We start from the raw sequence: 25,500 nt of genomic DNA, 5'->3' as shown, positions 1-25,500 counted from the left end.
GAGGCAAATTCAGATGAGCAAACAAACAGACGTCCTGCTCCTCTCCACACTGATAAACTGCACAAGTAGACATTTATAAACTACAAGTGTCTTAAACCAACAGAACTGAAGTTTTACACATTTAAAGTGCTACTGTTTGAAGTGATCATATTTCAATCTGCTCTGTCTGCAACAGTTTACTGGACACGGCACCTTGAAACTAACCACTGTCAATGAATGAAAATGAATTGGCATAAATTTTGATTATTGATTTGGTGTTTAAGTCCTTTCTTGCACCTATGTGTGGTTTTACTCTCAGATGTGTTTATTTTCCACTTTTAACAGTAGTCAGGGTCAGAAAAGATGACAATTTTATATTTTGAGAGCTGGTCAGAAAGCAAAAGACATTAAAAATAGTTGAAAAATAATTTTCAACTATATTCTGACATATTATACACTGGACTTTTATTTGATGATTAAAGACAATAAATGTGAGATGTATAGGGGAAAAACACATACTGGAATGGAGCCTTACAGTTCTCATATACTATATATATAATAACAGCTCACTGCATGTTTTCTACACATTAATGCTAATGGCAGAAATGTGATAAATCAAATCTTTATAAGAATGAGCCACAAAATATCAACTGTATAACCATATTAATTATAACAGACCAATACAAATATGTATAATTACATAAACATGTTATATAATATTCTGCTATACAATAAAAGCTTTCAATTACTTTTCTTAAACACATCTCACGTAGTGCATTTAAAAATGATTTTTGATAGTATTCATCTAGAATTATGTAGTAACCATCTTATCTCATCTCATATCATCTTATCTTATCTTATCTTATAGTTACCTTACTTTATCTCACCTTATTTTAATTTATATTCTGGTCCCAAATAATATGGGGTAAATTTAGTGATCAACCATTTTTTAGAGACAACATACAAAAACTATTCTCAGCTCAGTTATTTTGACCCCACCTGCCCGCCCACACGGAGCGCCCTTTAACTGAAATGCAACGCACCCTGACACTTCTTTATTTGAGGTGGGGGGGAGGAGGAGTTAAACAGCTGGATTCTCAGAGCGTCTCGTGGCGACGGTACAGTGGGATGGACCACATGTGTGAGGGGATCGAACCTGTGCAGCTCCGGGTGAAAACAGTGGACTTCAACACAGAGAAGAACCGGGAGCTGCAGCGGAGACTCTGAGCAACAGGCGTCCGGCGAGGAGCAGCTCTGAGGCGGCAGAGGTGAGGAGCACAGGTCGGCCTGCTCCAAATCATCCAGGGGGGAAACTTGGCAGCTGGCGGAGGCAGAAGGTGAGCTGGCGGCTGGAGAGTTGTTCTTCACGGTTGGTCGGTGATTCTTTCTGCAAACAAGAGGGTGAGTGTCTGTACGTGTGTAAGTGAAAGCACGAGAAGACCGATAGTGATGTGTAGTTGATGTTAGTTTCAATGGAAACCAATGGAAACCAATCATCACACTCTTTCAATGTAGCTGTTTCCTCCTTGAAACACAACCAGAGAAATCCATCCGCTCTGGATCACAAATCTTTAAGTAAATGATTCATGGAAATAAAACCACTGGATTGTACTGCGTGTGTTTTACTTTTTTAAATATGTCATATTGAGTAATATGAAATAGTATTTGTACTTTTAAACCGATGCGAGCATCACAAAACTCTTACTACAGAGTACAGCTGAAACGATAAGTCAACTATTCGCTCAGTAGAGCAACAAAAAATCCATCCACAACTATTTTCAGAATCAAATAATAATTTAAGTACAATTTTTATTTTAACAAAAAAGTCAAACGAGATCTGTTTCAGCTTCTCATGTGAGAATAAGATGCTTTTCTTAGTAAAGAACCACGATAATAATGTGAATATTTTTGTGGTTTTGACAAATCACACCACCTGAAGATGTAATCTGCGACTCCAGGAAACTGCCACAGGAAGTTCTCACTAATTGACAGATTAGACAATAATTAGAGTAAATGTTGGTTGCATTTCTTTCTCAGATTTCTTTCGCCGGCAGGGCTTAATGATAATTACTCTCTCTCTCTTTCTTATTTCCGTAGGTGAATGATCCTGACCCACCTCCCATCTCCGCTCATTCAACCAGCCAAGAGGACACATCTGTCCTACATGTGTCCCATCCACCCTCCTCCGCCCTCAACAACATGAACCAATGCTGGCGTCAGTCACACTCATTTAAATGTTAGAACCACTTGAGCAGATATCACTCGGCTGGCCGAAGAGGAAGAAGAAGAAAGGGACGGTGAAAGGTGCAAGAAGATGTCTGTGTGGATGATACTGCCTGTGAGCCTCCCAGCTCTGACCATCACGGGGATATGGGTTGTGTAAGTGTTATTTTATTTTTTTGCCCGTTTCTCCTCAGGTCGGCTGAGACTGAACTGCTTTGTCAAATTGTCTGTCACCCCGCTAGCGAGAAGTGATGCTCCGTGCAAGTTCTATTCTATTTCGACGATGACACTTTGTTGTGCTCCTTTTATGAATGCAGCAACTTCTGTCAAAGGGAGAGTAACTCTATTTTACATGGGGACATGTAATGTTTGCTTTGGCAAGCTTTATGTGCTACCAGGTTTTATAACATATTTCCTATCTGTTTTTCCCATACATATTCCACATCACCATATATCTATGTGCTTTCTCACACATTTTTGCTATCTGCATACTCACTGACCAATCACAGCCATTTTCAGATTCCCACACTTCTTTTAAAGCTGGGGTTGGTAATCCTGGAAGAGCTATGCAACCGATACATCCCACCCCCTCCCAGCGGCCCCCTCGTCAAAGCTATGCCCCCAAAAAACATGAGCGTGCACAGCCTGACAACTGAGAAGCCGACTTTTCACTGACTCGGCCAACGTCTCAGCTTCAGTGTATTTGTCCCCGGTTAAAAACTTTGGTCATGAGCAGTGAGATCACAGGCAGGCCGGGGGTTTAGTGACAGACACCGACAGTACGCTGACCATCATTTTACTCTGGCCAAAAGAAACGATTGTGTTTATTTCAGTCCTGCGGGGGCAATAGACACTGGCTTGACACAGACACGGCTCTATTGATCAATTGTTATCAGGAGGTGAAGAGGATTTCACCAAATATGAAAAAAACAGACAAAAAAAACCCAATACTACCTTTAAATAATATTTTTTTTTTTAAATGTAAAAACCACAATGTCTTGTGTTTACTCTACATATTGTTTCTCTTTTACTAGATGCACGTACCCAGGCCATATTCTTCACATTACAAATCTTCATCTACAATAAAGCACAAACCTCTTGACACCTCATCCTCTCGCCTGCAGGAAAGCAGCGCTGCATATTTACTTTGAATTCCTGGGCGCCATGGCGATTGCCATGTGGATTAACTCTCTCCGGGAAGCAACTGGGATTATCTCCCCCTCACTTAAAAGTCAGACGTGCACGTTAGCAGTGTAGCTTAATTATCTGCCGTATCGCAGCAGATGTACGGCAGGGAGAAGAGTGACTCCTGGTTATGTCTGGGCTGACAGCTCTCTTGTCTCCTCTGTTATTACTGTGGGAGGAGGAACCTAAACCCCAGGGGGAAGAGAGACAGATGGCCCAATTCCAAACTGTCGTAGTCCTGTATATTTAGGCAGCGTGCTACATCTATGATGGGCTGGGTGGGGAGTTCGCAGTCTAATCAGATGCCAGAGCTAACATCGTGCACAATTAGTGCTTGTGTGCACGGCCGCTTCACAGTCGGGAGTGTGTATTCAGGTGTGCAGGGCTTCGCTGGCAAGTGGGTCCGTCTAGGTGGAGAACCCGCGGGTTAAATCACTGCCTGTGATCTTGTTTTGGCATTTTGTTACCGAGGTAGAAAGTTAAAATGGTATACGCTGCTGACTGTCAGTTCCTTCAAAGCCGTTTCCTTCCTGTTACCTTGACAAGGCGGCCTTGTTTCTAAGAGCAGTCGAGGGTCTTTTATTCCAGACTCGTGGATTGTCAAAGGATGTGACATGTTGCACAACCCCTCTTTCACGGTGGCAGAGCAGGCAAGAGTGAGGCACTGGTAGAGGGGTTCACAGGGAGTGTAAGCAGAACTTTGACTCAGCATCTGTCAGCCGGCTCCAGAGTACAGACGGAGGCAAATCAGTCTTGTGCCCACACACGAGTCTGGTCTCAGATTCTTTCGCTGACCTTCTGCGAGTAAGGAATGTTTTAGAGTTTCTATCTGGCTCTGCTGTGAGGAACACTTGTTGCTGTTTTGGATTTTCAGACATTTTTAAGCTGTGTATTGCTTTAAAATGTTTTTAAAATATACCAATGTATACGGTTCTCCAGAAACCAGCCAGAGAAGCTACCAGAGTCTAACGCATCCTGGGCCAACATTCATCCAGAGACCTTTTATGCTCACACCCTTTCCTGGGGTTTCTGTTATTTATCACCGTCAAACCAGGTTTTTCCATGAAAGAATTTCATAAATGTTATTCATTGAATCTTGAATGAAAAAAAACTTGCTCTGTTCCACCTATATATTGCTCACGGACATGTAATTACAGTTTACAACCACTGCCGAGCTTTGATGGAGGTCCAATTATGTAAACAAACCTATTATTACTCAGCCTCCTCGGAAAAATGCACCAGTTTGAGTCGTTTTATTTAGAAATTTCCCAGAGCTGCACTGCCGCTCTTTTAGCCTTTGGCAGACGACCAAACTTACAAAATAGGCCTCAACATGGAAAATGTAACGGCAAAAGTTGGCCGTCATTTATTTTCCTGTATTCTCTCTAATGAAGTCCCCTGATGAATCTCTGCAGTTCTTGTTGTTTTCTTTTGTTTTTATAAAGTTGGTGTTCCTCTACTGGGGTTTAAGGAGTCGGAGCTGGAGCTCTGCCAGTCTTTTACCTCACGGCCATGTTCTATACCACAGGTTTACTCAGTGCATAATGTCAGAGCATTGCAGACAACATGTCTTCCATTTGGATTATGTGATTTTTCAAAGGGTTATTCACATAGCATAATGCAAACCAGTAACCAGCAGTCAGTCAAAAGCACAGATCCCATGCAAGGTTTCATTTGTAAAGAAATGACTTGAGAAGATGAGGAAGTTGAGCCACAAAGAACAGTGGCGTTTTCGGCAGTAGTGTTTTTGCATTGTCATGATCTAGGTCAGAATTAAGTGGCTGCTGTAGTGAAGATTGAGGTTTAATTTGACATTTTGTTTGGAGGATGTTGTGGTAGATCTCTCTGAAGTCGCTTTCAGACATAAACCCGAGAATATTGGGCCCATACATTTTCTTTGTTTGGAGGAGATTGCCTTTCATGTATGAAGAACGCAGCTGAACCTTGTCCAAGTCAGACGCTTTCACAGCAACAGGAAAATGTCTGGAACATTTGGGTGAGGGGGTGGAGCTGGGGTGAAACATGCAGGAGGCAGGACATGATGGATACATTCAGCTGCCTGTTTTGGGTTACAGCAGATTAACACAAGCCCTAATCACCAAAACTCCTGAATCTCATTTTTCCAAGTTGACATCTTCATCTGCTTCTTTTACATATATGTCTACTCTCCTGTATGATGTCACATAAATATGCATCTGTATTCAATGGAGATCATAATATTTGTGTTATGGTCACTTCTGTAATGAGTATTGCCTTATTACAGGCTTTTACTACTGCTGCAGTAGATATTGCCGGTGACCTCGTGCCCTGGTTTTTCTTGTAATTAGGTTCTCATTCATTAACTGTGTTATACTGCCTATCACACTGTAGTATATGTTCCATTGAAGCGTGAGACCATGAACACTAATTAGGATTTTCACGTCAGTGGATTCTGCTCGTAGGTATTTTTAATTGTGGACAAAAATTTCACACCACTTTCTTTGTCGCGCAGAAATTAGTTCTAACTTCCAGTGAATCTTGGCACAAAGTGGTGACTTGTTGATGACGCTTGTCTATGTGCTTATTAGCAGCCTGTGTGGGTGTTAATGATATGTCTCTGCTCTTCAAAGACACAAGGTTTGTAATTATGATACTATCGACCCTGGAAATTTTGTAATTGGTACTTAACCTCCCACTGAACCGACTGCTCAGAGGACAGAGTCTCTGTGGCTGACTGTCTCTTTGTGTCCGTCTTTTTCGGCCAGCTGAAAATACTGTTTTGATCTGTGTGTGTTTGGGTGTATTTATATAAAGCTTTTTCTATGATGACCACTCAAAGTGGTTTACAGTACAGTTTATTCCCATTCATACAGAGCATCTATGGGCAGCACATTGAGAGCGGCACAGCAATTTGGGTTTCAGTATCTTGCCCATGGACACTTCGGCATACAGAGGGGGAAGACTGGGATTGAACCGTTCTATCCCCTTAGCTGCAGCTGCCTCTACGTGCAGTGTGTGTGTGTAGTTGTTTATATAGACAATACAATTTGAAAGCACAGTTTGGTATGTGTAAATAACTAAAGCTATTCACTATGTTTTCCTTTGTTCTTTATACTGAGCAATGCAAGACACATCTTAAAGTTACATGATTATGCACTGTGTAACTTTAGTATGATGACGTATGATCTGCTGGATCTTCACTGAGCCAAGCAACTTTCAGATTAATGCAGAACTGAAGATCAGTTGTTGGAAAAAAAACTGCAATAAGCTCGATAGTCACCAAGGAAACTTTGAAAATACGATTATTTCGAAATATACTTTTGCTTGTTTTTTTTTCAATAGAAACAGTTCTTCCGATTCGGTAAACTATGGATCATGAGGAATATCCACTGTGTGGCTGTCTATGTGGATAGACTTTGTTTTGTAAACTATTAAACTGATTTTACCTGGAGCTCAACGGAATGAACTGCCCCTTGTGGCTCCACTGTTCCTCAGCAAAAGTCCTCAGGCATTGCTTTTGCAAGTTTGTCTCATGCACAACTTACGTTTGGACAGAGACGGCTGATAATAAAGAGCCTGACACTTCATCCCTTAGGCAGTATTATTCAAACAGCTCAGTGATTTGTTGAACAATCTTTCAATACGACATCAATATACTTTTGCTAGGGGAAAACTATTCAGATATGCAGTTAAGACATAAGCAGTTATTTTTTCAGTTAGAAAAAATAACTATCCAAATCTTCTCCAGTGGAGAACTTACCTACCAGTAGAGATACTTCCTAGACCTCCTCAAAGTTTGGTATTTCTTGCATTTAATTATCAGCTAATATCAACACCAACATCTAAACTTATATCACCCAATATCTCAACTTATTTCAGTTGATGATCCCCAGTATTTTGTTATAAACAACTTTTCCCACCGTTTAAACATTATTTCAGTTGTTAGAATGCGAAAGCCCGGCGTATGTAGCAATTTGGGACAATTACGCAATATAACAAACCTTAACGTCTTTATTTAAGGAACAATGATCCTCACAGTTTGTATCTCTGTTCCTCTTGTCAATGACCACTGTGTGGTCAGTGACCTGATGAAACAAACTCTGCAGCTTTATCTCAGTATTACAGTCACACCATATTGACTGATACAAGCCAGACTGTTCTCTCTGACCTCTGAGGCTTGGATAGAGCGATAAGAAGTGATAAGTCAACCTTGTCCCGCCAGTTGATCAAACATGTACAACAACATGTTAAGGTTTGAAGACGTGGCTTTTAACGAGAAACTAATCATTCATGCTTCACGTTATTTTCTTTGGGAAATATCCCAACACCTGAATCCTGATGTAGTTTTTTTGTGTCTTCTTTGAGATTTAAACATGGGTTGTTTTTTTCTGAATGATTCCGAACTGAGTCACTCTGGATAACAATATCAACATGCTTGTAGTTTTAACAGTATAAGTCATTAAACAGGGCAGACTCTCTCACTGGTTGTGGTTGTGTTAGTAATTTGTCTATTCACACTTCCTGTTTTTCAGGTATGCCATGGCCCTGTACAACCAGCACGTCTGCCCTGTGGATAACTGGTACGTCCTAATCTTTCCTGTATCCTATTCTCATCTTGCTCCATCATACCTCTGCAAATCCCTGCGCACTTTACAAAATCATACCTTGGAGTCAGGGGATTAGTCGGTGTCAATGTCAGCATATTTCTCAACAGGATGTAATTACCTCGGTCGGTATTTTAATCACTGGTTCCATTTCAACTCAGAATTGTTAGGGACTCAGATCTGAATCAGCTCATAACCCTAAAGAATTAAGTGCAGTAAATGAACACAGATTTAAACTGTCAGTGATGACTCGCACCTTATTTCCCCATCCCTTAAAAGAAAAAAGAAAGCCCAGTTGGGACTCCACTGTGTGGTTTGTGTTACTGTGCTGTCAATGACATATTTTTTCCACACAGTCAAATAATTTAGATATGATCATAATAATAAATACGTATACTGTTTTTAGTTTTGAATAAAATCTTTGTAACTGGTGAGTCCCCAGTGAGAGTTAAGTTGTTTTGATATTTCCAAAACCAGGGTTTCCGCAGGGTCCTGGTTTAAAATCTTTTTCTTTTAAAGATATTGTGAAATGGGGAGAAAAAACGGGGAAAGACTTGTCTTAAATATATTATGTACTGGATCTTGAATACATTTAGATAAGTGTTAATCGTGTTAACATTCATTTTGCACTGAAGATAAATGTTTTTGCAGCATAGATCTATGCTGCCAAAACACGCTGTATTAAAACGCTGTATTAAAACTCCAAACTAGACCATCATGGAACTAGTAACTGATACACAAGACTACAAACACATAATCTCATAACACTCTGTTTGTCTTTGGGGACTATGGTTACCTACTGTCTCTGACTTTTTGTTTGTGAGATAATGTTGCAACATTCACGTGTTGTGGGACAGTCTCTACTCAGCCACTTCACTTTATCTTCAATTATGGAGAAGTGTAATTCATTCTGGGACTGTGATAATCCTTCATATCTGTCATACTTGGCACAGATGTTAAATTTCGTTATTGATTGTCTCAACAAGTCTTAGATTTTACTTATTGAAACCTGCAGTAATTTGATTTTGCTCCATATTTTAACACTGAACTTTGCTCTGTCTTTTTCTCTGTGTGCTTGAATGTGTGCGTGCCTGTTTCATGCTCTAGGTTGTACAACCAGTCGTGTGAAGAGGAGCTTTACTTGCAGAGCGGGCCAACCTTGTGCTGCACGCTAGACAATGTACCTCTCATCAGGTCAGTGAGACTGGACTCCTCCTCCTCCTCTGCTCTGTGTGTCCCGCTGTCTCCTCTCTGTCTGTCGGTTTGTGCTTTGTGTCTGGTCATTAACAGGAATACTGCCCCATTGTTTTACCTGATTCCTGTCGCCACATTGTTGATAAAATGTGTGGAAGCTGCCAGGAGACAGCTGAGTGTGTGTGTGTGTGTGTGTGTGTGTGTGTGTGTGTGTGTGTGTGTGTGTGTGTGTGTGTGTGTGTGTGTGTGTGTGTGTGTGTGTGTGTGTGTGTGTGTGTGTGTGTGTGTGTGTGTGTGTGTGTGTGTGTGTGTGTGTGTGTGTGTGTGTGTGTGTGTGTGTGTGTGTGTATTCTGGAAATAACTTGGGGCTGAAATATCCTGCTGCCACCGTGGCAGTCCAGAGGAAAAAACGTGCGTCTGCTTTTAACCTTGTAAACACTCGCACAGCTGAATTGGTTCGGCTGGGAGAAAATCAAGACTACCACTCTTTTGTTTTGCTTCTTGGCTCACACATCACACCAGTTGCAGAGTGTAAATACTGTGGTTTGTATAACGAATCTGGAGAAGTTCCTTTAAATATATCCCTGCTTATGTTTCTGTTTAAACGCAAAAAATCATGAGTTTGTGCCCAGATATAAGTTTCCTTCCAAATATGTGATTAACCGCAGACTTGGAGAGAAACTAAGAACGGTTAAATGTTGCCAAAGTGCTCTATCCTAACGCGGGTCTGCTGCTGCTGCTGTTGCTTAATTTACTGGTGCAGGTTGAAGAGCTGCACCTTTAGCTGCTGTTTTACTCTAGAACTCACTACTAAGCTGCGTCCTAATTCACTCTTTATGGGCTGGGTTGAAATGGGACTGTGTAGTCGCGCCGCTGCGACGCCATCATTCTTCAAATGGAGCCTCTGAAGGATGTAGCCGCTGAATTGAGACACCGCTCAAGTGTTGCAATCAATAAGTAACTGACTGATATCAAACTATGTCAGATAATTATTATAATAATACATATACAGAAGTTTCTATTAGAATAATAAATATTCCAAGGGTTATTCAAAAAACAATGGTTGTAAATAGTCTACTGAATTTTGTGTCTGTGTGTGTGTCAGTGTGTGTTTGTGTGTTACTGCGGTCAGCTGAGAAGTCTTTGTAGTGAGCAGGAGCTCGGGCACAGACGGCCTGTGTTTACTGTCTCCTGCCTTCCCCTCCTACAAACATTTCCCGTTACTAGAAGAGAGACCTTGTGCAGTAGGGGAAAAGTCAAAGGCTTCACGACGGGATGTGAGGAAGCGTAGTTGTACCCACCCCTCACACCCCCCCAACTACCCACCCACCCACCTCCCTTGTTGCCTGAGCACAAGGCATCTCTAACATTATATATTTCACTAAGTGCACAGCGTGGGAGGTGAATGAGTGGAGCTGTTACTGTGTGGTGTGAGTAGGTTGATCACAGTGTTTTCTCTAATTTATTTCTGTGTATTCTCTCTTGCAGTAAGTGTGGGACACTTCCCCCTGAGAGCTGCTTCTTCAGCCTTATCTGCAGCGCCGGCTCATTCATGGGTAAGGCATCACGTGCACACGCATGCAACAAGCACTCAATGGGCCCTGTTTTACACCCAGCGCAAAGTATGATTCAAGTGTCTTTGCTAGTTTAAGACTGAGACAGTTGTTTTCCTATTCAGCCCCTTGTTGCTTATTACACACACACACACACACACACACACACACACACACACACACACACACACACACACACACACACACACACACACACACACACACACACACACACATATGATGTGCTCTCACGAGAAGTGTTAGACAATTGCAGAGGACCATTATAAAGCATCCATTATAATGCTATGATAGCAATCTTCTGAGATGTGCACCTGGATTTCAGAGGGAATGGTAGACGACACTCTGATTGGTTAATTGCATGTTAAGCCCAAAACGTACCCAAAAGAAACTAAGAGTCTGGTTTTATCCGTTGATTTGGACTTTTCCTAAATACACTACGCTGTGTTCAGATGATGAGCTTACATCATTGGAATAGAGCCCAACTTTAAATTCTAGTATGAGTCACTATCACTTCAACGAGCTTCAACGAAAAAAAGACTTAATTATACACTGATACACTTTAATTTTGTTGGTAAAATGTCACAATTTCCCAGAGATCAAGGCAACACTCTAATAGATATTGTTAGATAGATATTCAAGTCACTATCGTATCATATATCAAAATCAGCAAAACTACCTTAAAAGGAGGATTCCCTTTTACTTTCTTTGACTTTTATGTCCAAAACTCCTTCCTAAACTATTGCACCATGAAGGCTCTTATATACTACTACGTGTCCGTTTCTCGGAGAGGTCTCAGCGGGAGACAAAGAGTCTTTTTGATTTTTACTTCTCCGTCAGTCTACGTCCGGAAAAAATTCACCGCCAAACCCATAGGTGGCGCAACGGAAGAGGAGCTCAGAGAAGCCTACCCCATTTGGGAAGAAGAAGTCCACGTGTCTCTGTTGACATGTTAGCTTGCGTCCCACACACTGAACCATGGCAACTAACAGAACTAAATAAAGTGACACCCAGCGGGTCAAGATGCTGATGTTATAGTTTCTTAGCGCAGCGGTTCTCCGGTCTTGTTTCCGAACTGTATTGCTGATTCCACAGCTTGAATCTGCTTGAGGCTACATGTAGCTAGAAGCTACACGGACCTAGCTCCCCCCAGCTTCCACACACAGTCAGCAGGGACTCCCGACACTAACTACTACTATCCAGTGTTTGCTTCTAACCTGACGGTATTATAGAAACAGTGTCATGATAGAAGTGGAATTAAAGTCGTGACGGCGAGTTCTTGCACTGTTACCACCGCAGTTAGCATGGTGGCTAGCCTAGCCCGCTAGCCTAGCCTGCTAGCGCCGTTTTGAAAGCTCGTTATAACCGTATGTGACCGTGCACACATGCCCTCAGTGCTCTAACGAGCCACCGTCAGCCGGACAACTCCGCTGGCTTAACACACACGTCACATTAATCGTAGAATCATTGTTGTGTTCGTGTTTGTTGCTACATGTAAACAGGAAGTTTGAGGTCCGGAAATACGGAAATGACGTCATACGGAAATGATGTCGTTCGCGGACCAATCACAGCCAAGAGCGGTCCGTCGGGTCTCCAACATGAAGACGGATAGTTAGAAAAATCAGACGTGTACGAAAAGCTGTCCGACGCCCTCGGAGTGGACGTTTCACGACGGATAGGGCGGTCTTATCTGTCCGTAATAGAAAAAACGGAGAGGCATAAATTGGCCTTGAGAGATCAGTTTATTTGTGGTTTGTATCGCTTTCAGTAGTTTTGATCATCTCTTTAGTTTATGTTGAGGCTTGGGAGTAGTTTTATTGTCCGTGGAGAAGTAATGATGTCTTGTAAAAACCTACAACCAGACTGACAAAGATTATATGAAAACCTTGACTGTCATAAATTTGAATATGGAGAATGAAATAACAACTTTCATTTTAAGTAGTCACCAGGAAAACATGCATGAAGAGAATGATCTCCCACGTGCTGCTCTGTGTGTGTTTTGTGCGTCTTCACGTGCTGTTCCCTGCGTTAACTGCTGCTGCTGTCTACTCTGATGTAGTTAATGTTTCCCAGCTGTGCCTCAGACTCTCTCTCTGTGTGTGTGTGTGTGTCTCTGTGTGTGTGTGTGTCTCTGTGTTATATATACATGCTTTCTTTACTTTGTCAGTCTGTCTACACCGATTCTCTTTACTTCTATTTAAGGCCTCACTGATTGGCCAACTCCGAACTGTTGCTTGATAAATCTGAGAGGGAGGATAAGAAAAATCCATGATGAGATAAAAACACTTGTGGATTCAAAAGTACCTTACAACACAGTAAGCTGTGTGTGTCGCTGAGCTTTAAATTACAGCTTTGGTATTTGCCTGGAGCAAGATTGTGTCATTTATATAGTGTATATATACTGTATATGGACAGAGACTACACATAGTAATACTATGTTTAAGAGATCCTGCTGCAGCTCAGTGTCAAAACATCTTTATGGATCCGGAGTTCTTTCTTGGTCCATTACGTTTCGTGAAACCTTTTCTACTAGTGACAAAAAAACAATAAATCAAAGGTGAAAACATGACCTCATTGGTGGAGGGCATGATAAATCTTAAGGCCAAGGGCCCCCATTGGCTCCAGGACACGGCACGTGTCCACTTTGTGCATGCTGTAATTAATCATTGCCTGTCATAGGAGGAAAAGCATGGGTGTTGCTGATAACATTAACAATGGCTCTGTTTAAGTGAATACATCAGTGTGTGACAGCATGACAAATACCAGGGTACTGAAACAGAAGAAGCTAAATGGAATTCAGCCATCTTTATGTTTATTATATACACATGTGCTTTTCCTACTGTGACATGTCAGAATTTCTGCTGTGAAATAGAAGGCCTGTTTGGAAATGAGCAAAAGAAGCAGAGTAAGACAAAGCACTGTGCTTTAGTTGTACTGTACAGTAACACAACACAATTTGATACAAAAATGCAGACAAATCAATTCTGTAAAAACGTTATGTGGCAACCAAACAACATAACAGCCAGAAAATGGAGCATCTCAGGGTTTACAGCCTAAAAAAAGCAGCAGAGTGTTGCAGACTTCCTGTCTCCACTGGTGAGTAAATCTGCAATCAGCTAATATCGGCTGCTCTCGCTTTAAACGGGGACACACAAACTTAGACATCAGACTGTGCTTTGTGTTTATGTGAAGAAATCAAATCTCCTCTTCCTTTGCAAAACATAAAAACCTTTTAAACACACATGTCCCCAAACCTTTTCCAGCGCGTGAATATCAAGAACAGCTGTTTGAACCACATCTCTTAATGTCATCTGATATCACTACTAAAATAGTTGTTGTACTTAGAATAAATACTCTATACTATATTTGGAATGAAGCTTAAGATGCATTTCCATCGGGTCGTGTGGATCAGTGACCTCTGCAGGTGGTTTGATTTTTTTCACTCTCCTGTCGGTGTTATTTTGTACATCATCGTCCAATTTGCCTGAACATACAGTATATTAATGCGTTATGGCTCTGCAGAAGTAGGTTAAGTTGATCTGGCATGTAGCTGTACAACAGGCTATTGTAAATAATCTGTTTTAGCTTCTTAGCCTATTGATTTATGTCGTACTTTGAAGATTGTGCCTGCTGCCGATGACTCATGGCTTCGTTCCTCTGGGATAACAAGGACCTGATGAACTCCACGTTACAACAGAATTTTTCTTATTATTTTTTTTCATCCCAGTCCCCACTTTCTGCCAGTGTACACACACAATGTTTCAGAGACAATGCCTCCATTGTTTTCCCTGCATACCTCCTGCTGGAGAGAAGAATGCAGCTGGAGTTTTGGGTTGAAACACGTCCCCAGCAGGGTTTATTTAACTGTGAGGTGTGGTGCGGCCGATGTAGGGATATACGCGTCTGTGCGCATGCATCACCTCACCCCATGTCTGTGTGTGAAAGCAGACATCTGTGCTTGTCTCCCCAGGGTTGTATATACAGTACATTACAGTATGGGCACACTGTTGCTACGTGACCTCCATGGTAGAGTAATGCTTGTATGTGTGTGTGTGTGTGTGTGTGTGTGTGTGAGCCAGCTCTCTGCTGCTTTGAGCTTCAGAGAAGAGAAGAAAGATCTGAAGAGGCTGTTTGAGAGGCGACCAAAGCTGTGACAGTGTTAGAGACACAAGTACGACGTGTTTATGTAAATCTGTTCCCTCTGCTGAGCTGTCAGCTCTTCCTGACTCAGGAAAACTGCAGGGCAGCTCATCGAACATGTAACCCTCATGCTGTGGGATCCTCTGAGCTAATCGCACATGCACAACATGGAAATGGAAGAAATGTGGATTTTCTAAAGGAGACTAATGTGGTTTGGGGGGAGGGAACCTTGTCTTTAACCTTCAGGCCAAGCTTATATCACCGTAGGTAAATGCCAGCACATGCAGCCACTACTATTTGTTATGATGAAATGGTCTTTTTGTTGGAAATGCTGTATGGAAGCTCCACAGCCAGTCAGTCTGCGGCAGAGAGGCCGAGATGCCATGATGTAATTAAACAAATGCATTTGACTCCCTCGTCCCCTCATTCACACAGTGTGTTCTCCATTTGAAAGAGAGAGAGAAGGAAAAAACGAAACAAGATTGTTTCCGAGCCTGAAGACACGTTTTGGTTTTCCATGATTGTAACTGAAATCACTTTGCCAAGATTTGTTTGAGCACGGAAGGAACAGAGGGCAGATGACACAAACAAGAACACGCACTTTGAGGATTTGAAAAACAATATTGGACTTTATATAATTGTATCAAATTACATTAGCTTCGTATGCATTTCTTGTTCATCTATGGTTCCTGGTTATAAAAAAAAAATATTGATATATTAACAACACTCAGTAGAGGCCCAGCAGAACTTTAAGGCCACATTACGTGGTGCTATTTACTATACAGTGGCTGAAACAGAGCCAAACAGACCACAACAGATGTCGATACTGTATCTAGTGGAGACTGAACTTTACACTAATTTCTCCTCTCTCTGTAACCATGGTTGCTGTGGACACCCTCTTAACGCCTGCCTTTAATGCAACAGGTTTGTCTCTGAGATATTGTACGAGTTTTCACGTCGACACAGGAGGGGCGCGTCGTCCCCTCTGATTCTCTCCGCCTCCTCTTGTCCACCCGTCCCCTCCGCCCCGCTCTCAAGCAGCCCAGTCAGCCTTTGTCAAGCCCCAGCCGTGAGGAGCTAACAAAGAGAAAGCAGGCGGGGGTCAGCTCCTCGGTGCACCAACAATACCCCCAGTCACAGCCCATTAGCACATCAGCAGTCATCTGTCCCATATACTGTATTCCGCTTCTCTTCGCCCTTTAATCTGATGTAAGACTTTGACCAACCCCCACCCACATAACGTTGGCACTTTCCCGCCATTTCCTGCCCCTCACTTGTAGGGCAGAGAAACTCAACTTCCTGTGATTCTCAATCAGCTTCAAAGGAATTCTTTTGTTTCCTGGCTAAATGAGGTGTGTGAGCGTTTTGCATTGAATGGAACTCGGGGGCCCCTGAGAAACAACCTGTGTACTTGACCTTTTTCAAGTCCAAGCTTAATGCTGCTGCTTGTCCCCTACATGGTTTCACTGTTGGACTGATGCGTGATGTCTCTTTGTGTCTCTCTCTTCCTGCAGTGATGATGATCGTGCTGCTTCGATATGCTCACGTCATTGAGAAGCACCAAAACTGTGTTCTCAACACGGCGGGTCTCTCCACAGGCTGGATCTGTGCTGCTGGACTCATCATGGTGGGCAACTTCCAGGTATGGTCACCCACTTTAGTCACCTACAGGTTTCTAGCCCTATTTGTTACCATAAAGTGGATGGAAAGAGCTTGTGCCCTTATGAAACCACATTTATATCCACTATATCAAGAAGACAATATAATTCCCTTAAAAATCTCTCTATCTCCCAATGTTAAAGAAAAGCTTAAACCTTATCTGGATCCACACCAAAACGGAGTGGGTTCTTCCCTGATCCATTCCCCATCCACCCACCATGTTTTATGGTAATCTGTCCAGTAGTCTTGGTGTGATAATATTTAAATTAAATAATTTTTCAGTTTTCTGTGTGAGGATTTTTTTGGCGTCTGTGGTCTAACATCATGTTTTTGGTTTAGGAGCTGAACGGTCAAAACAAAAGCAAAGATTGGTTTTTATTGGGTTGTAGGATATTGTTATGGGCAGGTTTAATGTTTTATAGACCAAACATTAAAGAGATACATCATAGCAGAATTACCAATTAGGAACAGAACCGTAGATGCAGCCTGTTAACAGAAGTGAATTTCACTGGGACGTATTGGGGAGTATTTCCTCTGACCCCTTCTTTCTACTCTCACACACACACACGCTTACACATTGAATTTCGAGGAAATCGACATAAAGGTTTTTTAATGTCTGTCGTGTAGTTTAGTGTTGAAACTGTGAAGAAGAAGAAGAAGAAAAAGAAACTAGCACTGAATTCCTGTCGCTATTTGTTCTTCGGTAAAGAAATTCTTCGAGTTTAAATATTTGGAGCCTTGGCTTGATGCCTAGAGTGAGTGTTTGTGTGGGTTTGTTTGTTCTGAAGAATTTGCTTTGTAGAGAAAGTTTGGGAGAAGAGTTTGGCAGAGGAGCTTCAGAGATAAATGTTAATGACATTATTTTATTACAATGATGAACACTGAGTGGTCGGTGGTAGAGTGTGGATACCTGACCTGAGGGCCAAGTTCAGAAAAAAATGTTAAAATGATATTCAGTGCGTGTCAGGTTCAGACCGAAAGTAGTGGCCTTATTCACACTCGAAGCTGTGGCTACGTAGGTTTATACCACAAGGGACTTTTAGGCATTGCCAAACAACTTGTCGGCAGTTTGCGATGAGGTGTTGGGCAATGCCTGTGCATCCTCTGACTGCATTTTACAGTTGATCACTGCACGAGGATCGCTTTTTCAGATTTGCTTTTAATCAGCAAATCCTCTCGAGCTGTCCCCTCTCAATTTCACTCCGATCTACACATCACTTAATTTCTCCCAGATCCAACACGTTGACTACGAGAGTAAACTGTTCACACACCATCTAATATTCCCCAGACCTTGACCTGAGCTGATGTTGGTCAGTTTGTTTCTTCTGCGAGTGGAGATAATGTTTCTCTGGTGTGGACACAGTTTGTTTTCTGATGACAGGCTGAATTCTTCTGTTTAGTTTTTTTGCAATTGTGCTTTCGTCCTTTAACTTTGACAACTGTTGAATACACGACTGTTGTTGGGAAAATTGTTCAAAAGAGGGAGAAGACGTGTGACTTGCATCGTACGCACTCTCGTCCTGTTGACCTTCATCCCGTTATATATACACCTCTTGTCCTTAGAGGGTCACAGGGGAGGCGGGCTGAAGCCAATCCCAGCCGAGGTGGGGTACACCCTGCACAGGTCACCAGTGTATCACAAGGCCAACGTACTGAGACAAACAACTTTTCACACATATGGACATTTAAGAGTCTTCAATTAACCTAATCCTGATCTGGATGTCTTTGGACTGTGGGATGAAAAAAACTCCTGCAGACACGGGGAGAAAAGAGGAACTCCACACTGAAAGACACTAGGAGCCGACAGTGATTACCACCGGCACCACTCTGCAGATTATGATGCTCATGTTTTCTGTCGTGGAAGCACATGGAAGACTGTGACCGTATAGCCAGAGCTCTTTTATGTGCAATGACAATGAGTCAAGGTCCTTCTGAAGTGCCCTGTGTAATAAAGAAGAAGAGGGATGGTCTTACAGGAGTGTGTGAAGCAGATGTGCAGTTTGTCTCAAAGTGCACGAAGGTCGTCTTCACCTCCTTCCCGCTTCTCCTCCAGGGGCCTCCGCTCTGAAGAACTGCGAGGAATTTTACGGGAAGCGCCAGGGGAAAGTGAGTCATCAAGTCTGGCCATGCATGAAGCGGAGCTGGGCAGACAGGGTGTTTGAAGCAGAGGCCCCATACCTAACCAATCGCAGACACTCGCTCGCAGAGTCACCTCTCTTCCAGTTGGGAACATTTTCAGTGGGATGGAGATAGAGATGTCATTGATAGGGAAGACACTGTGGACGCCACATGGAAGGAGAGAAAGAAGTAAAATGAAGCGCAGATCCAGTTTCAAAGGCTGAACAAACAACCGCTGGCAAACACTACAGGAAAGAGTAAAAGCAGCCTAAACACAACACATGCTAACACGTGTTAGCGGTGGTGACAACTGCTGCGGGTGGTAGCTGTGTGTTGCATAAGACTTTGGCAGCACGGATGTGGTTTGGCCAACAGGCCTTTTTATTTAGATCTGATGGTTCAGGCTGAGAAACAGAAGAATAGATGATCACTGCCACACAGAGGTGGACGAGTGTGTCAAGGCTGCGATGAAAGCTGCCTCCGGAAAAAAAGTTGTCACTCCCCTCTTATGTTCCCCGCCGTTTCTTTGTAGTTTCTTACTTAAGATGCCACATTTTAGTCCTCGTCATTACTCTCAACATCCATCAGTTTTTCATCCTCGTCACCTCCGCCCTGACCAACAGTGTCTGGTCCTGACAAACTGTGTGAATAACACGCATCAAGTTCAGCAGCAATGGTTCACCTGGTGGTTTAATGAGTCATCCAGCAGGTGATGGCTGCAGTTAGCGACAGAATCTGGAATTCTGGGATAGAAAGTATTATCATTATTATAATTAATTGGTGCTCATATCCTTGCTAATTATATTATTGATAACACCATTACACATGTAGGTGTTATTATTATGGTCATTATAGCCATTATGACAGTGCTTGTGAATACAAGTGAATAATGCCCATAACACATTCCTGACTTTTTGCTCAGTACTGTAGTTAATCAAAACAGTTTTATATCTGTTGTCAGTGTGGTTAAGCTCTTGTATGAATACAAGAAGGTGTGTGTGTCCATTACTGAGTAACACGTTTGCTGTCCCTGTTTGATTTATTTACAGAAGATAAAGAGGGGATGCAGAAGAAGAAAAATAGTTACTTACTTTGTTGTATCTATTTAAGAGGTATGACATAAAAATAGAAATGTGAAAACTCACAAAACCCTGTGGGAAAACACGTAAGGCCCGACAGCTTTCTTCACTCTCAACTCTGGAGATGTCACAGCCAGACCTGAGAAAAGACTCAAATCACCACATGTGCGTTTCATATCCAACTGTCTGGAAATCTTACACTTCAAGGATTAGCCTACTGCAAAAGAATGTTCAGTATGTATTAGCTGGGTCAATGGACAAATGGCTTAAAACTAAATAACTTCTAGGTTGTTGCTCTAATGATCTCCAAGAATTGTGTGGAACCGTTCCAAACAAGAAGACTTCAACTATCTAGCTCCAGTGAAAACCCCCCAGAAATAACTCTTTATCATCTGTCTAAATTAGTCTGGTTCATGGAGGTGTGTCCCGAGCTTTGGTTAATGCTCCATTGAATCTCTTATCTGTTCTCATCAGGACATTTGAGCTCTCTCTCTCTCTTCGTTTGTGTGTGTGTGCGTGTGTCCTGCAGTGGGAGCTGTAGTCACATGCTCCTGAGCAGCTCTTTTGTGTATTGTGTCTTATCGTTCTTGTGACCGTCGGGGGGGAAAAGAGGAGGTGTTCTGCAGTGTTGCTCGCTGCTGTCGTTTCCTGCACATCACCCTCTTTTTCCCCTTCGGATCCTTATTTTCGAAAGAAATGAATGAATAAACTTGACCCATAAGCTTGATGAAGAAGCTGTCATATGTTCATTTTGTGTAATTTCCTCATCTCACCCATTTCTCTCACCCTTTCCCTCTTTTCCTCAATTGGCAGGTGGATAATGCCAAAATCCTCCACTATGTCGGAGCGGGCATCGCCTTCCCCACCAGTATGCTGTTCGTGGGCCTGCAGTCGGCGCTGACCTATCGCCTGGCCAAGACGCAGGGGGAGTACAACGTGGCCCACCTCCGGCTCTGCATGACCCTGCTGGCCTTCGTAGCCTTGGTGCTCAGTATCCTCCCCAGCCACTGACAGATGGCAGCCGTCGAAGCTGTCAAGTGCTTCACAGCCCAGCGTATCGCTGCCAGCCTGATATAGAATGGAAACACGTAGTCTAGATTATATCACAACAGTTTCTCTACAGTATATTTTTGTTTTTTATGGGACATGTTAACAGCCAAACTGTGAGAATAGATTGATAAAGGGCATTTTGATAATGGGTCAATTCGTTTTACCTCTGGTAGACGTAGTTTACAGGAAAAAATGAAAACAATTTTTAAATATGCACATTTACTCTCCTAAGATATTAGTCTCATATATGTGGTAAAGAATAAGCAAAAACTGAAGTTGAAAATTTGCTCAGCTACAACAACAGAAACATACTCTGTTTTGAGCAAGATAATCGTAGCCTGTTTATAAATGCCGATGACTTGACAGCTCCTATAAAGTGAAGCCAAAGTGTCTCTATCACCTCCTGGTGGCGGTCTGCAGTATAGATCACAAATCCTACTTCCCCTTCATTTAATGGATGCAGGGTTTCTGCGCAGTCCTAAAAACTCTGAACTTTTTGCTTTAAAGTGTCTTTATAACAGTGGGCAGTATAAATTGAGAAATGTAAAGAATATTATTTAAAGAGGGATATTCACTACTAGATAGATAGATTGATAGAGTACTTTATTCATCCCCGAAGGGAAATTAAGTTGTCATAGCAGCCGGTATATTTGAATACAATAAAATACAATACAATACAATAAAATAAGAAATATTGAGGTAGAAAGAATTAAAAAAACAGAAGCACAAGATAAAATACAATAAAATAGGTAGATTAGGTGCAGTGGCAAGATGATGGTAATAGTACTGATGATATGATGGTAATGGTATTGTTAGACAGTATATAAGAATAGTACAGTATATATAGTATATAATATAACATAATATATATTTATATATGATAGTAATTATACCAATATAAAAGCAGTATATGGTAATAATGGCAGCAACAGTATATATAATAGTGATGGTGATATAATAATAGTAATTATAACATGTGCACATGTATTAATATATATGTGTATATAGACTTATGTATACAAAGAATATACAGAGAGTATGATATAATATATGATATATAGTAGAGGTATGAATATGAATATAAGTATTTGACTATACAATAGGTAATATAATATACTATGAGTCTAAGAATAGACTACTAAACTAAAGAAATAATGACTCACTTGAGTTTTATGATCAATTTACAGCATACCGTTTTGTGTTTCGTGCTGTTCAGTAAAGTATGGGGAAGGACTAATGATAATAATAATAGTTCTGTGACTCTTCACTATCAGAAAATGGTCAGCTCAGACTGTCCGACATTGCCCTTCTTGCTGTTGTTGCCCTTAACCATGTGTTCAGGTGGCGTGTTCTTCTGTCAGGAGAGCTTCTTCCTGCAGCACGCCTCAGCCATCTTCGAGTGGCTGTTCTGCGTCATCATCATGCTGTTTTACGGGACCTTTGCCTTCGAGTTTGCCAACTTGTCAGGGGACACCATGGCGGTGCTGGCGAGAGGCGGAGCCCTGGGTGCTGCTGGGAGAGAACACAAGGTGGACGCACTGGGAGCCCACCAACCGGAGAACTTGTCCATCCTGTAGCCTCATCGACACCTCCAGATGTCACACAGATGGCCTGTTCATTCATTTCAAACTCTTGGTTGTAGAATGAGTTTAATTATTCATTTGCAGCCGCGTTGTCTGGAGCGCTGAGGTGACCCAGGCCAGTGCAGCAGCCGCTCATGGTAGAGTGGATTCTACCCTGACAGCCCGAGGGGGTGCAGATCTACTGCCACAGTGGGGAGCTCCGCTTGTATTGATTGTGTCTTTAAAGAACTTGTTTGCATTTTGCACATTGCACAAGTGTGAAACCCAATTTTCAGTATTTTGTCAATCATGAAAACGTGCTCTCCCGCCCCCGCTGAGATCCTGAAACCTGTCTCAATGTGTGGCCTCGGACCATTTCTGCCTCACTGCCTCGATGCTAAAGGAGTGAAGGCTGCTGGACGGCCTGGCTGATGGCGTTACAGTGGCGAAACGGAGTGAGAGAGATGATGGTGTAATGGAGGATACAGTCGGAGGTCACATGAACATAGTAAATCCAGAGAGACGGTCCAACAGAGGCATATATAGATGTTTCAGTTAGTGGTCTGCATTTAAACCTGCAGTAAATAATATGTTTGATATTAACAAATCAAATGATTCTTACATCCTATTAGCATCCTGCTCGCCACAGATTTCAGCGGCTTTTATCCGACAGAAAGTTTGGAAAGCAGAAGACATTTTTCTCTCGAGCTGGATGATTATGATGAAAAGGAAAGTGGATATTGGACTCGTATTCTTCAGATGGCCGTTAATAATAATGCTGCTCTGTTTCTGCTGGATGTAGAAGTAGCTATAGAAGTTTACCAAAACAGCCAAAAATCACCAAAACACATTTATAATACACACGTCAACGACCTTATGTTCGGTCTGCAACTCCACATCTGTAAAGCTAACACTATTTTCTAAGCATCAGGGTCAGGATGCTTCAGGTGGCGTGGCATATCATCATATCACCTGCAACATGCATACAATAGATCTGGTGCCTCATTAGTGCAAACCTTTACGACTGACTCTCAATGCAGCACGTCAACCTGAAACCTCAAATAGTTTTTAATTCAACTCCCTCTCTGTAGAGTTTCTGCCAAAGAATAGGAAAGGGAGATGACATGGCGTCAAGAGGCTAAATGCGTGCCATCTAATTCAAGCCAGAGCTCTGGCTTTATTGAGTTTGGTGACGAGGCATCACACGTGGTTTCAGGTCTTACGCTTGGAGGTCTGCATGTAATTACTCCCCCCCTTCCCCCCCCAGGAGGAGCAGAATGAGCTCTCACTGCCGAACATTCTGACTTTCTCTCTGGATCTCGGACGTCGCCATAGTTGGAGGTTCTACGTTGAGACGAACGGATGAGTAAGAATTTTATAATGAAACAAGATCCAAGTGAGATGAACTGTCCCGCTCACTGTACGTGCCAAATATCAGTCACCAGTGCTCAAACACAAAAGGCCTTATCCTGTCATGTTTCCCAGAGTTCAGCTGTGATTATGATGAGTGAAAGCAATAAGACGGAGACGCGGGGTCGGTTTGTGGAGGAGTAAGAGACAGGAGGTTGAATGAACGCCTGACGGTGCCAGGAACTCCAAAGCAGATATTTTTCACAGCAAGGAAAATCCTTTTGATATCACTAGTTTGGACTCATGGTTTAGTATCTTCTCTTCAGTCCCTCTGTGAAGATATTCACATGTTGATTGCATTCACTGACTCTCTCTAAAAGTGTTATGTTTATATTTTGAATTCTGTGTAACATTAACACAGTTTCCTATTTCGGGTGAAAAACCAGAGCGAGCTGCTCAACAGCGACAGGCTTGTTAGTTTGCTCTTTAAAAATATCGCTTCCTCTCACCACAACCAGCCACATGTTGTGCAGAGGTTTTTGTCAGTGCCAGTATTATTTGAGTGCAAGTGCTCAAAAGGAGCTTTCTTCAAATGCAGTTTCTCAATCTGTTACAGAGGGACTGAAATATAGTAAATCACTCTGGGACTGAATGTATGAAACGTGCTGAGCTGGAGGAGCTTGTGCTCGCTGCTCCCGTGGAATGAGCTGAGGATGAGGTCAGAACCCCAGCAGCTGATCACCTGCTTCTCTCTGCTGGTCAAAGTGCTCATTGCACATGAGCTTGTGTTGGGATCACAGCTGTAAAGTCGTATTTCAGTTTGTTTTCTACTTGAAAAAACGAGTGTTCAGTTGGTCAAATCTGCTTCTGTTCCTCTAGTAAAACCTGACCTCGTGTCCACACACTACTTCTACAAAATGCATTCTTCTAAACAAATCACATCACGTTCATATTCAATGTTCTTTTAAATGTTAATAAGCCAACTGATGGTGCTGCTGTATCAAAAAAACATTTTATCATTATGCATTCACTAAAAGCTACTTTACGGTTTTTGCATGCTCTGTTCCATTTAAATCTTTTGCATCATCTCCTCGGCCTCCTCATCGTTTCATACCTGTTCATTTATTTTCTCCCCTCGTTTTCTGATCTGTCTGATCTTTGCACTCAGGAAAATGTTACGACACCAGCTGCAGCGTTTGATTCAAAGCAGAACCGACTGTTTGCTTCTGCCTCCCGTTGCCTTTTTGTTTTAATGGAAACCGTTTCATGTTGGCGAGGACTCGTTCTGTATATTTTTGCTTCTGTGTAGCGTAGGTGCAACTGCTTTTTTATATTTTATTTTTAACTGTTGCAGGATTGATGGTTGACTGTGATGTAATTGATTATTTTTGTTAATCAAAGACTCAGTAAAGCTTAAGAGAAGAATCAACATTCCTGAACAGTTAGCTTGTGAGGAGGTTTATGCTGCTTCACGCAGACGTGGTTAAATATCTGCGAAGATAAACTAGCTGACTCTTGTGTTCAGTACATGATGTGTGAGAGCATTCTAAGAAACTAACTAGCATTTGTCAACCTGACAGAAACTCAATACCCAGTTTCCTCAGTTAAAATGCAAAATATTCCCTATGTGCCTTATGTATTATTTTGATAATGAAACCAAAGAGGTTTAGGATATAAAATTCTATTTTGATGAAAAATCATATGATTGTATGTGTGAGTATAATATCTATATATGTATAGATATAGATGTATGCCTTAATGTTAAAAATAAATAAAAATACAGCTAAAAAAATGTGGCATTTCTCCC

General features: G+C 42.0%; 1 protein-coding gene across 2 annotated transcripts; it reads left to right on the top strand.

Moving 5' to 3' along the window:
* Positions 1 to 1,115: 1,115 nt before the first annotated feature.
* zgc:154058 (Transmembrane protein 150A-like) lies at positions 1,116 to 25,444 on the top strand. 2 transcript variants are annotated; one of them, XM_061086795.1, is made up of 8 exons: positions 1,116 to 1,316; positions 2,077 to 2,358; positions 7,899 to 7,946; positions 9,078 to 9,164; positions 10,653 to 10,720; positions 16,390 to 16,517; positions 20,545 to 20,722; positions 22,123 to 25,444. In XM_061086795.1, the coding sequence occupies exons 2-8, from the start codon at positions 2,294 to 2,296 to the stop codon at positions 22,356 to 22,358; spliced, it is 810 nt and encodes a 269-aa protein (XP_060942778.1). In that variant the 5' UTR covers positions 1,116 to 1,316; positions 2,077 to 2,293; the 3' UTR covers positions 22,359 to 25,444. The 2 variants fall into 2 exon arrangements, with proteins under 2 accessions (XP_060942778.1, XP_060942777.1); XM_061086794.1 differs by having other exon boundaries at positions 1,116 to 1,380.
* Positions 25,445 to 25,500: the final 56 nt, after the last annotated feature.

This window comes from Limanda limanda, chromosome 15, assembly GCF_963576545.1.
Source record: "Limanda limanda chromosome 15, fLimLim1.1, whole genome shotgun sequence".
NCBI classification, from domain to species: Eukaryota; Metazoa; Chordata; class Actinopteri; order Pleuronectiformes; family Pleuronectidae; genus Limanda; species Limanda limanda.
The sequence above is the reverse complement of the archived record's forward strand: the minus strand, read 5'-3'. Positions and strand labels throughout refer to the sequence as shown.

What these genes read in the sequence shown, in the direction of transcription:
- zgc:154058 (XM_061086795.1), top strand. Translation starts at nt 2,294, where the DNA reads ATGTCTGTGTGGATGATACTGCCTGTGAGCCTCCCAGCTCTGACCATC. An exon ending in ATCACGGGGATATGGGTTGT is followed by an intron (nt 2,359 to 7,898) that starts GTAAGTGTTATT and finishes CCTGTTTTTCAG; the next exon opens with GTATGCCATGGCCCTGTACA. An exon ending in CTTCGTAGCCTTGGTGCTCA is followed by an intron (nt 20,723 to 22,122) that starts GTATCCTCCCCA and finishes CCATGTGTTCAG; the next exon opens with GTGGCGTGTTCTTCTGTCAG.